This window comes from Musa acuminata, chromosome BXJ1-7 (genome assembly GCF_036884655.1).
Source record: "Musa acuminata AAA Group cultivar baxijiao chromosome BXJ1-7, Cavendish_Baxijiao_AAA, whole genome shotgun sequence".
In the NCBI taxonomy this organism is placed as follows: Eukaryota; Viridiplantae; Streptophyta; class Magnoliopsida; order Zingiberales; family Musaceae; genus Musa; species Musa acuminata.
The window spans coordinates 42,786,468-42,802,756 of NC_088333.1; the positions used below are offsets into that span (position 1 = coordinate 42,786,468).

The 16,289-nt window shown below is 42.5% G+C and overlaps 2 protein-coding genes across 9 annotated transcripts; one reads left to right on the plus strand and one right to left on the minus strand.

The window, feature by feature from the left end:
• The first annotated feature begins 2,567 nt into the window (after positions 1–2,567).
• On the plus strand, positions 2,568–5,483 carry LOC103992851 (zinc finger CCCH domain-containing protein 54-like). Its single transcript, XM_009412739.3, has 8 exons — positions 2,568–2,700; positions 3,010–3,889; positions 3,983–4,150; positions 4,222–4,401; positions 4,489–4,565; positions 4,676–4,831; positions 4,938–5,052; positions 5,344–5,483. The coding sequence occupies exons 1-8, from the start codon at positions 2,688–2,690 to the stop codon at positions 5,411–5,413; spliced, it is 1,659 nt and encodes a 552-aa protein (XP_009411014.3). The 5' UTR covers positions 2,568–2,687; the 3' UTR covers positions 5,414–5,483.
• Positions 5,041–16,168, minus strand: LOC135586291 (uncharacterized). 8 transcript variants are annotated; one of them, XR_010515290.1, is made up of 6 exons: positions 15,839–16,166; positions 7,414–7,495; positions 7,151–7,341; positions 6,387–6,687; positions 6,178–6,307; positions 5,041–5,609 (listed from the first exon to the last, which is right to left on the minus strand). XR_010515290.1 is itself a non-coding variant. In XM_065193454.1 (4 exons), the coding sequence occupies exons 1-4, from the start codon at positions 16,031–16,033 to the stop codon at positions 6,269–6,271; spliced, it is 507 nt and encodes a 168-aa protein (XP_065049526.1). In that variant the 5' UTR covers positions 16,034–16,168; the 3' UTR covers positions 5,041–6,268. The 8 variants fall into 8 exon arrangements, 1 of the variants encoding a protein (XP_065049526.1); XR_010515291.1 differs by lacking the exon at positions 6,387–6,687 and having other exon boundaries at positions 15,839–16,168; XR_010515293.1 differs by having other exon boundaries at positions 5,041–6,307; positions 6,387–6,916; positions 15,839–16,168.
• Between the last annotated feature and the right edge of the window lie 121 nt (positions 16,169–16,289).

The following is a 16,289-nucleotide window of genomic DNA, read 5'->3' on the forward strand; positions in this document are numbered from 1 at the left end:
GCTCCTTCTTAGAGAGCTGATGTGGAAAACTATCGTAGAGAGCTGACGTAAAGAGTGGGCATAGAACGTTAGCGTGGAGAGCCTCCTTCCCGGAGGAGGCGAACTAATTTGGAAAGACGGACCATCTTGCCGGTGGGGAAGTCATCTCGCAACTCCTCCTTTGTTGCACTGTAGATCCTACATGACATGTTGGCATTGAGGGAAGGTTTCGATGCGATCTGTCCGATGCTTAACTCATAGGAACGAGAGGAGCGAGTTAATTGTATTATAGTATTCATCCGCTTGCTTTTGTTTGGCTTGGGACTTAGTTTTTATATCTGGGTGCCTCCCTATCTTGTTCTTAATGGAGGTAGCTATTAATGGAGGTAGCTTACCAGAGGCCAGCATTAGCGCAAGCCATTGGGAGGGATGGCATTCCCTACAACTGTATCACGAGGATATAGTATAGGTGTTTATTGAAGAATTAGTTTACTGATTAATTTATTCACGAAATACTAGATAGTTAATGATATCTCAAAGTCAGATAGCGACTTCGTTATCTCAATTATATATCTGGTCCTTAAACTTGAGATACCAAGGATGTTCTATATGAGTACTTCACTCTTTGATATTGAATTTATAGGTTTAGAAGTTTCAGATCTAACACAATCGATCATTGTGAGTGGTAGTTAACTTTACGAGAGTAATTGATTGTTGATAGAGGATCATATACTTTCAGTATCATTAGAGAAATATCATATATATGTTCTTACTTAAATAAATTCCCAGGATAATTCAAATTGGGAGAGAGAGAGAGTTCTCCGATCCAATTAGAACGAGATTCAAGTAAATTCCATATGGACTTGACAGCACCATGCTTGAGACATATGAGTTGAGAAAGCCTAATTCTCACTACTAGGATCGCTATGACGGAGACCCCAAACCAAGCACCCCCGAGATATGTGAGGTAGGAAAACCCGACTCACGCTATCATATCCGTCATGATAGGGTCTCCGGACTAAACGTGCTTGAGATGCGTAAGCCAGAAAAACCCAACCTACGCTATCATACCTCCCATGGTGGGAACTTCAGGCCAAATATGCCTGAGGTGTGTGAGTCGAGAAAGTCCGATCTGCACCACTAGGTTCACCGGGATTAATGATTGGACATGGAAAATAAAAATACTTTTTCTTAGCTGGATAATACTCTACAAGAGGTTGTTCAAGCTTGTCTCCCCTTCGATGCCCTCGTGAAAAAAACACTTGATAGGTGGCAGGGGCATGAGCATTAAGGCCATTACATAAGAATCCCTTAGTCAATCAAGTATAAAAATTGACCCTTGACGTCAGTCGAAGGGTCAAACCTTATTCAAAAGGACATCTCACACCCCAAATATATATTCCTCAAGACTAATTTGAGTATCGAAGGGATTGAGTTAAAAACTTTTTCCCTACAATAGCCCGTGTAGGAACCCTCGAGAAGTCAGACCCCACCTCAAACACCTCAAAGCTACACGAAGACTATCTCGGAGCCACATCGACCTTTTCAGGGTCACCCAGAGAGGTCCTCGGATGTCCCTATGGCTTCAGGTCAAAATCAATCAAGGCCGACTCAAATGATAAATATCTTATACAATAAAAATAATAAATATTACTAACATTTTTTGATGTCCGAAGATGAATTGGGTCAAGTTGGGATGGGAAATAAGTGTTATGTATGCGATATGTACCAAATGATGGGGCTAAATCTGGGCTGATTGGGCCGAGCCCAAAGTGTTGAAATCCAATTGTGCGGTGGGTTGACAACAGTTGACCTGGCCTTAACGTAGGATGGTTTGGATGGGATCAACTAACCCGACCCACCATTTCATATATGTCAGCGTCAGTATAGCCAATATAGATAATATTGTAATCCAGAAATTTAATTATATAAGTATTAATCATCGTAATCCGATTTTTGAGTCGTTAACTTTGATGATAGATATTTAATTTATTTATTTTTTTTTGCTTTGAATATAACATCATACTTATACTAAACAGTTCTGATATCATTAGTGAATTCATAAGGAGGCATTACTTCTAATTTGCTTCCAATGGTCGAAGCATACGTGATTAGCCCATGTCACTAAAGATCTCATTACCGATTTGGGTGCTCTCTCTCTCTCTCTCTCTCTCTCTCTCTCTCTCGCACGCACGTCAACACCAAGCTGTGGGTGGGCCCCGAGTATCGGGTCGACGGGTTTTATCCGACCAAACGGCACCGTGGGGAGAATCGTAACGGGGCCGACCCGTTCTAACGGGAACCGGTGACGTCCTCGGTTATCCACGCCGTCCCGTTAGCGGCACTCCCACCTTTGTAGCCGGTGGAAGCGGTCACCCCCCCCGTCATGGGATCTTCTTAAATGACCGAAACACCCCTCGGAGTGGCAAGAGGTTATTCGGCAGCATCCTGCAACTCGGAGGAGTTTTGGGGCCATTTTAGTCATTCCACGGACACAACTAAAAAGGCATAACACCAAATTTGGCCCCGTGATTTATGCGAGGACTATAATAGTCGGCCAACCTGTACGCACCCTACGCAAATAGAAAGGGGCAAAACAAAGAACGTAAATGCTGAAGCAAGGAACGAGGAATCGATTCAGATTGAGAGTCGGAGTCTGAGGAAGCGGCGAAAGAGAGAGTCTCTTCTTCCGTCCATGGTGATATGACATGGAGGGAGGAGGTACGCTTCCGTTACAGTAGATCCCTCCTCAGGTTCATTTGAGGTCTCATTGTCGCTATTCACATGCATTTTTGCGTGCCACTTTGATGCCATTTCGCTTTCGCTCTTGTTTTTTCTTTTTCCTGTCATTTATTCCTCAGGATCTTCAATGGCAAGATTTGATGTTGTTTTGACAGTCATTTGGAGTGGTTACAGAATCCAAAATTAAAGGGAATTGCCGATTTTTTTGCTTTGAATGTTGATCGTGGGATTCGACGTAATAACAGTTTTGTGTTTGTAGAGTATTTAGATTCTTTGTTGCATGGACAGAGACTAGATACTGCGATATGGATTTCTTCGAACTGGCCAAGATCATCTTCACCAGGGTGCAAAAGCTGGAGCCTGAGAACGTTGTCAAGATCATGGGATGCATCTTCCTGAAGGAGCCGAGCGGGCTGGAGATGCTTCAGCTTGCATTCGGCCCCGACACCACGTTGCTCTCCAAAGTGATCGACGCCAAGATCATGCTTGGCATCTTGTCCGGCAAGCCGATTGCTTCTTACCTTACTTGGGGATCCCACGCCTTCTCCTCCCCCACGAGTCTTCATGTTCCGCTACCCTACGATCACCATCCTCCACCCCACAACATCGATCTCGTCTCGCGAGCGTACGCTGAATCCATTGCCGACGAGTCCTCACTCTACGGTCAACCTCCGCCGGCGGACCAACTCGATGCCACCAACCACATCGGTAACTACCACTACCCGGACGCCCCACTGGGTGGTGGCGTGGCTTTAAGGAGCAGCAGGAGATCACACAGCCTATCCGACTTGCCCATCAAGGCTTGCCATTACTTCAACAAGGGCTACTGCAGGCATGGAATGAACTGTAGATACTCGCATGCCCAGTCCGCTCCTGATGGCTACTATCCTCATGTACTCACCGCCAACATGACTGACTACCCGAACGACGACGTCCCATTCACGCCCAAGTCGCTCGAGAATCTGGAAATGGAGATCACTGAGCTCCTGAGATCGCGGAAAGGAACGCCTGTCTCGACTGCCTCCTTGCCCTTGCTGTACTTCGACAAGTACGGGAAGAACCTGCAGGCGGACGGGTACCTCACGGAGAGCCAGCGTCATGGGAAGTCTGGCTTGAACTTGACGAAGTTGTTGTCCCACTTGAAGAAGAGCATTCGGCTCATCGAGAGGTACTGCAAGTTTGGATTACTCACCTAAACATCGAATTATACACCTTCATTCTGATCATTTCCTCCTCTGAGTTCCCTGTGTCTGCACGACAGGCCACATGGACAACACTCGGTAGTACTAGCAGAGGATGCTCAGAGATACATGGACTGCAGGAACGAGAGAAGTGACTCAGGTTCTACGGTTTCAAGCTCTCATCAGATTTATCTTACATTCCCAGCAGAAAGCACCTTCTCCGAGGATGATGTTTCCAACTACTTCAAGTAATTCAACGAGAGAGCCTAGTGAATGTTTTCCTTCATCGATGTTCTTATTGGCGTCGAACTTTATGCAGGCAATACGGTCAAGTGCGTGATGTTAGGATCCCTTGTCAAGACAAACGCATGTTTGGGTTCGTCAGCTTTGTCCATCCTGAGACTGTCAACATGATTCTTACGAAGAGAAATCCTCATTACATATGTGGAGCTCGTGTATTGGTCAAGCCATACAGGGAAAAATCTAGAGTCATCGACAGGTTAGATTCTTTTTGTAGCATGTCATATCTACTACGGATGAATCAAATTGTTTCTCTGTCATTATCGAATCATTTCTCCTAATGCAGAATGTACTCGGAGAAGATGAAGCCATGGACTAATTACCCTTCACGTTATGTGGGGATGGATCATGATGTGCATTCTGGTGAGTGTGACTGCCAAGGTTGATTTCATGCTTCATGTATAATACATATACATGCAGAAGAAAGATACTGATCTTTTGGTGCTTCCGACACATGGTTAAACTCCATCCAGTGACTCGAGAAGGTGATAGTTCAAGCTTGCTTAGAAATAATCTAATTGAGAAGGAAATGATGATGGAGCATCTCTCTGGATTGAACTTGGCACCCAAGAGATTGACACAGCAACATTACTTGACTCATGGCATGGAAGACATGAAAGTTGCAGAAGGTATGACATGAAAATCCCAGTCATATGTGCTCACAAAATAACAAATCTTACAAGATTTTGGTTTGGTAATTGCTTGACATCTAGAATCTGATTGCCCACTATTCAGTTCCCAGTGACTTCTTCCTAGATCATTTCAGCTATCCATTTGATGCTATGAATAATGGATCCACAAGTGATGACAAAGCCAGGCAAACAAGCAACCCATTCAGTGACCAGGAAAGGTGAGTGAAATATTAATATTTAAGATATACATTTGTTGTTTGACCTAAAACAACATCATTGAGTGACTTGCAATTACAGGTCTCCTCATCTTAGTTTTCCACAATGATCATTAACCGGAAGCTCTGCAACTTGTCATCACTCTTCTCATAAATCTTATGAACAGTTCAAGAAAAGATCATTACATTTTAGACTGTTTACTGATGTAGTTTACTGTTCTCGGTCATCATCTCTTTGCTTGACATACTCGTTGACATGATTTTTCTCATGAGGTTTTTTGCTGGTGTATGCAGTAGCGTTGAACTCCCGGAGAGCCCTTTTGCATCTCCACCAGTAGGAAGCAGCATTTCTGCAGTCATATGAACACTCTGAAGAGAACAGGGAATGGAAGCTTGCCATTCCATCAATGATTTGGTACATTGTCTGAATCAATGGGGGTTCCCTGAGCTCTGTACTCAACAACAGAAGATAAATGCTTCTCCATTTGTTACTGTGAGAAGCCTAGGAAGATACAGCTACACCTTTAAAAGGAAGCAATACACCTCTCTCGTTGTAGATACTGAAGCAGGATGTCAGTTCATTTAGAAGAGAAATGGCTAATTTATTGTAATAGATGAAAGAAGTGAACTATCTGAACTAGAAACAAAGTTGTTGTGTTTGAAACATGAGATGGTATAGCATACATCACTAATTGTTGAACTTTCATTGCATATTTTAATGCTAGTTGCAAATAACAAAGAGATGGCCAATTGTCCTGGTGATCATACATTGTGACATTTCTTGCAGCTTTCCATCTAATATCAGATAATTCCTTCTGCTTTGATGAATGTATAGTTACAGCATGTAATTATCTCCAGCTTAATCCAAGAAGCTGGAATTCAGGTTGTTTTTCATTCCTAACTGGGTTTCCTAATTATGAAGTTTGATGCATATAATCCAGTCTCAAATGTTGTAATGGGATGAGAGAATATGAACCAAAGGCCTGCAACTGTGTCTGCAGATTGGTCAGCAATAGAACATGGTAATAGACTCATCAATCTCCTAAAAAGAAAACTGAACAACAATGACATACTTCCAATGTGATGGAAAATCTTTGAACTCATATAATGATAAAAAGAATAACTGACCTCATTATTATTCTCCACTCGAAGTAATTGATTTGCCTGGGAAATGTATCAAATCATGACCATATAATGTTAATGATTTAACTCTGAAGCTCTAGATGATCGTAGGCACCTCCAGTGACAAAGATAATACCTGAAAAGAAGATATTAGATAATTAGATGCTGCTGAGACATAGTTTCAAGAAACAGATGAGAGTAACTTTAGATTTAACCTTAGTGGCTTGTTAACACTTTCAGGATATCAGAGTTGCACAGGCTGATGCTCCTGGAGAGTTTATTCTAAGTAGTACTCCATCATCAATACTGTGGAGGAGTTGTGGGGTAGCCAACTTGACTATGCTATCTTTAGGTGCCCCTAATTCTCTTGACAGCAAGGAGAAACGTGAAGTCCCTGAGTTTTCAATCCTCTGGACAAGAATCTGGGGGCTCAACCACACAACTTTGATGATATCACTTCTGATACCAACCTCTTCAACCAAATACCTGATTGTGGGCTTTAAAGAGTGCTCGATGCTATAAGAGAACAAAGATGGGGCTGCAGTTATAATCTATCCTGTACAAGAATCTATACTAACTAAAAAAGCAACATGAGACTCAAGAGTGTTTTCGACAGTGTGCTCCAAAATTTGAGGCTGACTTATAAGTTTCCTTTTATATCTCCATGTTTGACATCAACAATCAACAAGAACTCCAACCTTCCTGAGTGGAAGACATATCTATCTTAACGCAAGGCATATGTCTCCTGTAGATGGAAACAAAATCAGAGTCTTTTGACTTATATGTGCTCAAAATATTCAATTGGGGAAAACTATGTCTCATCAAATTCTAGTTCTTCTGCAAGTTTCTGAAATCTGCTTTTAGTAAAGTTACTATTCTTCTGTTGCAAAGGATAATCAACTATTAGACTCTTTGTCACCAATGAACAAGGCTGAGCCACAATAACCACACATTAAGTTGAGAGTTAATGTAAAAAAACCTTTGAAGTGTTCTCTAAATCAACATGCTCCATTTTGGAAGATCGATTTAAGTTGTATTGATGATCTTTGGAGTGTGTTTTCTTTGAGATGATTTCCTCATCAACCTTCACTGAACCATTTGAAAGTATCAAGCTTTGTGCAGATTTTAATGATTTCTTTTCCCACCCCTTCATTAGTAGTTGATGTTGTCCTGCAAAATCAATAAAAGGAGATGTAGCAGCAAAATCTTCTTGTAAAATATGCTATAGACCTTTGGAGGTACCTGGCTTTTTATTTGGTTCAGCTGAGTAAAGCATCGACAATTTTCTATCAGAGAAATGATTGTTGACATCTGGAAGATCATCCTGAGGAAACGAAACAGTATAAATGAGACAAAGAATCATCATGTCACATACGTAAATAGTTGATCATTAAGAAAAACCACTGTATATCGATTTGATCGTGGTAATGTAAATCCAACAAATGAAGAGAATGTCTAAGAGGTAATCTACTAGTCTGAAACTTCTGATACAAAAGAATAAGAACAAAGGTTCAACAGTCAACTCTGGTATCTAAGGAATTGTACGAAGTATCCTATCCTGCTGAGGACCACACAAGAGTATCTTGCCAGTGACAAGGAGGCAGGGCTATTAAGTGGATAACCCTTCTGGCACCTGCTAAAGATTTTCTGCAAACCTTGTATCGCCTATGTTCATGCAGGTTGACATGTTGAACTCCTACGATTCCCATCAGCATGGCACACGACCACACCAGACAGGGATATTAATGTAGTGAATTTATCATAGAATCATAATTGAGAACAACATGTCCCAGCTATTGGAGGTTGATATATGGAACTTTTTCCTGCAATTAATTTAGCTACTCATATTTCCACCGTTAACTTCTTTGTAGAGTTAAGTCTGATTTTACACAAATTACGTAATATTGTAATGATAAGTGTAGACTATAAGACGAATGTCTAAAATTATGATGGGGCAAATATAACAAAGAAAAGGACTTAACAATGAATAAATGCAATAAGGTTTTCCATAAGAAGTGAGTGGTTGGAAGAGGGGAGAATTACATTCCTATCTAGAAAAAGAAAAGCAATCAGAACAAACACCAAAATTTCAGGAAACTCAATCAAGAATCAAATGAATGGGAGTATGACCAAGGAATAATGACCTTGCCATCTACAAGCTGTGGAATTGGCATGTACAGTTTTACAAGCAAAGATAACACTACCTCTAGTGCTAACCTAGAATATAAAGTTAATTGAACAAAGAGATTCACAAGCATTTCAAGGCTCAACTCCATTAAAATCATTTATTTGATGTCAGTTCCAGTCCTAGCAGCACTCCAGAATATCTGGAGTCAAACTAACATCTAGATTGTAGTAATAGTCACTCGGGCCTGCCTGATCATACTCACTTTTGAGTAGGTAGCAATTGCCAAAGGAATGGTCAAATGATAGCCTTATAAAGTCACAACTTTTCAAATTGTTAAGACTTAAAAGAACTGTCATGTAAGGAGTCACCAAGAGTTGGATATTAACAATTCAGAATTTACTTTAGCAAAGCTTTAAATATTGTGGATGAAGTCTTCTAAAGCTCAGGAACAAGCATACAATTACAAAGCGAATGTAGCATCATTGGTCCACTAAACACCAGAAATTACATTAGGTCTTTTAACTTCTAGCTGAGCCATGATGCATGCTAATCCTCATCCTGATTACTAGGAAACAAAAACAGAAACAATTTTGAGAAAAAGGACTACAAGATCAATGATCAAGGGAGATGTGCGGAATAGCATTGACAAAGAGACAACTTTTAGCATGGAACAGATTATGTCATAAAAAGATAGATTAACCGGGCCTATGTGATACAAATAAAATACAAAGGAGAAGAATGCATATTTATACATGTTAGAAGAGAGAGTTGTCCTCAACAGAGGAGGATTTTCCTCTAACAGATTTACGACATCTCTTCAACAGAGTTGGGGAGATCTCGACTGTTGTTGAGGTTGATATCACGGGAGATCTTGACTGTTATCATGCCCCCGCAAGACGGTACTTCTGTCAAGGACGCCGATCTTGGACTGATGTGATGAAAACGAGTTGCGAGTGAGAGGTTTTGTGAGAGAGTCCACTAGTTGATTAGTCGTATATACGTGAGAAACACGTAGTTGATGTCTGACAACTTGTTCTCGCACGAAGTGAAAGTTAATGACTATGTGTTTCATGCGTGAGTGGAATACTGGATTAGCGCATAGATAAGTGGTTTCGACATTGTCACAATATATTGTAGGAGCAGAGATGATGTTGATACCAAGTTCCTTGAGGAGATCCATGACCTAATTGAGTTCTGCAGCAGCGGTGGCTATGACACAGTATTCAGCTTCAGTTGTAGACTGTGCAACTATCTTTTGCTTCTTAGAACTCCAACTGATTAGATTGGATTAGATCCAAGGAAGATAATATACCCCGACGTGGATGACCTGTCATCAAAATTCCCTGCCCAATCAGCATCGACAAAGGCGTGGGGATTAAGGGGGGAGTGTTTGCCGAAAAAGAGACCATGATTGATAGTCCCGTGAAGATGCTGCAAGATTCGTTTGACTGCAGACCAATGCATAGTAGTTGGTTGATGCATGAACTGGGATAGTTTATTGACCATAAATGAGATATCTGGACGGGTGAGAGATAAGTACTGTAAGGAGCCAAGGAGATAGGCAGGATATGAGGGCTTGATATTCGCCGCCACCATCAGAGTAAACAGTCTTAATTTTAAACTGAAAGAAGTTCTCGACCAATCTTCAAAAGTTGGTAAAGATTGTTGAAACTTCAGATTTATGGTGAAGAGGGTATAACCATGTGTATTTGGTAAAATAATCTACGAAAATAATATAAACTCTCAATTTGTCAAAGGAAGTGATTGGAGCGGGGCCCCAAATATCAATGTAAATAACCTCAAGGGGTTTAGAGCAGGATATAGAGGATTTTCCAAAGGGAAGTCTATGACTTTTATTACTTAAACAAGCATCACAATGAATTATGATGTTATTGGATTTAAGCGTAGGAAGAGAATAACGGGAAAGCAGTTTTTGCTAAATAAGAGTTGAGGGATGACCAAGACGACGATGCCACACGTCAGTTGGAGCTGCGACCGAAGAGTAGGCAGTGGGTTGGGTGATTTGTGGAACCGACGGCCACTCGTAAATGTTATCATTCCTTTGGCCTCGGACCAAGGATGCCCCCGTGCTTAAATCCTTGACAAGAAAGGAATTAAGAAATAATTCAATTGAGGTATAATTCTGTTTGCAGAATTGAGAAACAGAAATGAGGTTTCATTTAATTTGGGATGCACACAAAACATCATCTAGCGTAAACGAAATACTATGTGAATTAAGCATTATGAAACCAGTATGAGTAATGGGGAGTCCATTACCGTCATCGATGATGATGTCTTCAGTTCCGCCATAGTCGTTGTGGATGGACAAGTTTTGTAAATAAGAAGTGATGTGATGAGATGTGTCAGAGTCCACAATCCGATTTTGATCACCAGTAGCCGAAGTAGCTGTAAGATTTGCATGAGGCTAATGCGACGGAGGAGGAAGTCTGGATCGAGTTCTACAGACATTTGCAGAGTGGCCAACTTTGTCACATAGCTGGCAGACAACTCTTTGTTGATTTGTGTGATCAGGACGCTAGGGATGAGGATAATTGAAGTAGTCGCCTTGATGGTTGCAATTGAAATGTTGAGAGGGTTGAGGAGGGGAGGTTTGTTCGGAGCCCTTGTTGTACTGGTTGCTCTTCTTCTTAGGTTTTTGACTGACTTGAGTTGTAATGGATGGTCTTGGCAACCTGTCCTCACGCTTAAGATATATTTCATAGTCAGTCAACTTGTCATAGAGTTCTTCAAATGAACTATCAAGGCCAAGTTATCGATGATAATCTTTATGTTGTGTAGATAATCAACAACAGTACTTCCCTCTTATTTTATCTTCATGAGACTAGATAGAAGACTAAGTATGCGAGTGCGGGAATGACTGGCCAGGGTGGTTTGCAACTTATACCAAGCTTCGATAGCAGTGTCACATGAAGAAATGAGTGGGGCCAAGTATCCGGCGACCGAGGCTTAAATTACATGAAGGATAAGACGATCCTGGCGTAACCATAGTTTGTGGTTCGGATTTGGTACTGGACTGGATGTGCCTGGGATGTTGAGCATCACTGGTGGACAACGAAGAGAGCCATCGACAAAGCCTAGAAAAACATAGCCAAATAGTAGATTAGAGAATTGAGCACGCCATGATGCGTAGTTGCCACCGTTGAATAATTTGAAGGGAATGAGAGTGGCAACATTGATAGAAATAAGGGCCTGTAGTGGAAAATGTTCTGTGATTTCCTACGGGAATAGTAATTAGAACGTCAGATGAGGACATGTTGGACATGTATACCAATCTAAGGGAGCAAAGTGGAAGTCTGCAAAGATTAAATGGGTAAAAAAAACTACTGAGGCCACCTGTACCGGTCACTTTATGTACCGATCACTTGCCAACTTTCCAAGCAAAAGGTCGGCTGCACCTTGACAAGTCTTCACTGAGGCATTAATGACAAGCAAGCAATGAGATCCATGCTGTCACTATTCACGATGCAGCTGTAGTTGTTGATGGTGCTGCAAGCAACAACGACTGCAGCAGCAGCAACACCACCGTCGCTGAACGTGCTGCAGCTTGCAGGTCAGTGAGATGCTGCAACTTGCAGTTTTGGGAGAAGCTGACGATGCTGCGGGCGCAGTCCCACTTTGGGAGAAGCCGGCGATGCTGCAGGCGCAGAGCGACCGATCGGTAATGGTTTTCTGTCGACGGATTTCTACGTGACCGCGAATGAGATCGAGGGGAGAAGGTTCTTTGAGAACTTCTCTGCAGGAAGAAGGTGGGGGTGCTGATGTGCTCTTGCGGTGGTGAAGGATGTGATATGAAGTAGCGAGAGGAAAAACTGTAAAGATCTGAAATCAACTAAGCAGGGGAAGATGAGCAGAGAAACCCGAGTGATGCAGCAGATTTTGGCACAACATCAGCAGCAACAGGTGAGGTGCCGACGCAGAGTGGTAGTGGGAGAAGACAAGTGTTGTTCGCCGAGGAAGTGCTGCAGTTGCCACAGAAAATGATGGCAGTAGGACCAATATCGCTGTAGTCGCCGGAGGTAGATGTCACGCCTAGGGGGCGGTTGCAGTGCAGCGTAGGTGTTTGGCGACAACCTCAACAACAGTCGAGATCTCCCCAACTCTGTTAAAGAGATGTCGTAAATCTATTGAGGAAAATCCTTCTCTGTTGAGGAAAACTCTCTCTTCTAACATTATAAAAATGCATTATTCTCCTTTGTATTTTTTTTCTATCATGGTATCAAAGCAATTCCTGCCTTAAGAAGGCTCTACTCTCCCTTCTACAGCCTGTTCTCGTCGGAGCAAGGCATGTCTTCTGCACCTGACCTCCGACGAATCCCATCACCATGAACCCAGTTGTCGTATCTTTCTGTCGCTGCATCTTGTCGCCAAACACCTACGCTGCAGTGCAACAGCCCCCTAGGTGTGACCTCTACCTCCGGCGACTGCAGAGATATTGGTCCTGCTGCTATCATTTTTTACGGCAACTGCAGCACTTCCTCGACGAACAACACCTGTCTTCTCCCACTACCACTCTGCGTCGATACATCACTTGTTGCTGCTGATGATGTGCCAAAATCCACTGCATCACTCGGGTTTCTCTGCTCATCTTCCCCTGCCTCGTTGATTTCAGATCTCTATAGTTTTTCCTCTCGCTACTTCAGATCATATCCTTCACCACCGCAAGAGCACATCAGCGCCCCCACCTTCTTCCTGCAGAAAAGTTCTCAAAGAACCTTCTCCCTCGATCTCACTCACGGCCACGTAGAAATATGTCAGCAGAAAACCGTTGTCGATCGGTCGCTCTGCGCCCGCAGCATCGCCAGCTTCTCCCAAAATGGGACTATGCCGGCAGCACCGCCGGCTTCTCCCAAAACTGTAAGTTGCAGCATCTCACTTACTTGCAAGCTGCAGCATGTTCAGCGACGGTGGTGTCGCTGCTCTTGCAGTCGTTGTTGCTTGCGGCAGCATCAACAACTATAGCTGCATCGTGAACAGTGACAGCATGGATCTCATTGCTTGCTTGCCATTAATGCCTCAGTGAAGACTTGTCAAGGTGCAGCCGACCTTTTGCTTGGAAAGTTGGCAAGTGATCGGTACATGAAGTGACCGATACAGGTGGCCTCAGCAGTTTTTTTTTACCCATCTATTTTTTATACCCATTTAGTCATTGCAGACTTCCACTTTGCTCCCTTAGATTGGTATATATGTCCAACACGTCCTCATCTGATGTTCCAATTACTATTCCCGTAGGAAACCACAGAACCTTTTCCACTACAGGTCTTATTTCTATTAATGTTGTCACTCTCATTTCCTTCAAATTATCTAACGGTGGCAACTACACATCATAGCGTGCTCAATTCTCCAATATACTATTTGGCTATGATTTTCTAGACTTTGTCGATGGCTCTCTTCGTTGTCCACCGGCAATGCTCAATATCCCAGGCACATCCAGTCCAGTACCAAATCCGGATCACAAACTATGGTTACGCCAAGATCGTCTTATCCTTCAAGCAATTTAAGTCTCGAACGCTGGATACCTTCCTCCACTCATTTCTTTATGTGACACTGCTATCGAAGCTTGGTGCAAGTTGCAAACCACTCTGGCCAGTCGTTCCGGCACTCGCATGCTTAGTCTTCTATCCAGTCTCATGAAGATAAAACAAGAGAGAAGTACTGTTATTGATTATCTACACAACATAAAGATTATCATCGATAACTTGGCCTTGATAGGTCATTTGAAGAACTCTATGACAAGTTGACTGACTATGAGATATATCTCAAGCGTGAGGACAGGTTGCCAAGACCATCCATTACAACTCAAGTCTCCATTACTCATACTAGTTCCACAATGCTTAATTCACATAGTATTTCGTTTACGCTAGATGATGTTTTGTGTGCACCCCAAATCAAACGAAACCTCATTTCTGTTTCTCAATTCTGCAAACAGAATTATACCTCAATTGAATTCTTTCATAATTCCTTTCTTGTCAAGGATTTAAGCACGGGAGCATCCTTGGTCCGAGGCCAGAGTAAAGACAACATTTACGAGTAGCCGTCGGTTCCACAAATCACCCAACCCACTGCCTACTCTTTGGTCGCAACTCCAACTGACGTGTGGCATCGTCGTCTTGGTCATCCCTTAACTTTTATTCAGCAAAAACTGCTTTCCCGTTATTCTCTTCCTATACCTAAATCCAATAACATCATAACTCATTGCGATGCTTGTTTAAGTAATAAAAGTCATAGACTTCCCTTTGGAAAATCCTCCATATCTTGCTCTAAACCCCTTGAGGTTATTTACACTGATATTTGGGGCCCCGCTCCAATCACTTCCTTTGACAAATTTAGATTTTATGTTATTTTCGTAGACTATTTTATCAAATACACATGGTTATACCCTCTTCACCATAAATCTGAAGTTTCAACAGTCTTTACTAACTTTTGAAGATTGGTCGAGAACTTCTTTCAGTCAAAAATTAAGACTGTTTACTCTGATGGTGGCGACGAATATCAAGCCCTCACATCCTGCCTATCTGCTTGTGGCATACAACACCTCAAGTCACCTCCACACACTCAACTCGTCGGCTCTACTGAATGCAAACATCGACATATAGTTGAAACTGGTCTCACACTCCTACACCAAGCCTCTATGCCACCAGCTTTTTGGACTGCAGCATTTTAAGCTGTCGTCTACCTCATTAATCGTATCCTCACTCCAGTCCTCGAGTACGAGTCGCCATTTGAAAAATTATTTCATAAATCCCCGAACCTTCAAAAACTTAAAGTGTTTAGTTGTCTATGTTATACATGGTTGCGTCCATATGCCTCACATAAGATAACATCAAAATCTAAACCTTGTGTTTTTATTGGATACTCTCTTGACCATAATGTCTTTCAATGCTATGAACCCTAATCTCGAAAAGTCTTTACGTCCCATCATGTTATTTTTATTTTTATAGAGACTATATTTCCATTTCACAACACCTTGAATCTCCTACTGTGCCACCTACTCCATCACATATACATCACTGGAGTACACCATCAATCCCGTCAACTAAATCTCCCATAATATCATCCAGTCCTTCTCCTCATGATCCACTCTCTTATTCTCTCGGTGCAACAGCTCCTCACCCCCTCCATTGTGCCTCTCTCTTCTTTACTAGGTTCCTCTACGACTGAAGGCATTCCCTCGAAATCACAATCTCTACCTTTATCCTCTCCTAGGACTAATGACACTGAAGTCCCTCAGCCTCTACCGCTCGTACCTACAACACACCCTATAGCCCCTGGACATCCAATGATAACACAATCCAAAAGTGATGTTTTTAAACCATGATAAATCCTTGACCTACGTACCATCGCAACATAGACCACTAAAAGAGACAACTTTTAGCATGGAACAGATTATGTCATAAAAAGATAGATTAACCGGGCCTATGTTCACTGGTACGCATGAATCCCTAAACCAGCTTACAGTATAATCTCCAGACGAAGTGACGCCTTTGGAACCAAAGAAGCCAGATAAGAAAGAAACCGGACCGAAGGTAAAGACCTCACATCGAATGGCGAGGGTTCGTCTTCCTTGCTCTCGTTTCCATCGTCGTCCTCTACGGCCTCGGCCTCGTCACCGTCTGCGCTGAAGGAGCACGCTCCCGTCTGCTTCCGCCCGCCGCACGGAGACGTAAACAACAGCAACGGCGTGGGCTGTGGTGGAGACGGTGGGCGAGGGCCCATGCGGGGGAGGAGGGAGGGGAAGCCCCGCGTGGCGGAAGCGGTGCGGCGAGGACGACGCCGAGACGGCTGGCCGCAGCGGCGCGGCGGTGGGGCAGAGGCCAGATATTTTGGGAATTTGTCCAATAATATATATATATATATATATATATATATATATATATATATATCGAAATAGTTTATTTTATATTCACTTAATAAGTAATCAGATCTTTCGCAGATATTTCCTCTCTCATTAACTCATTTTATCTACTTCTAA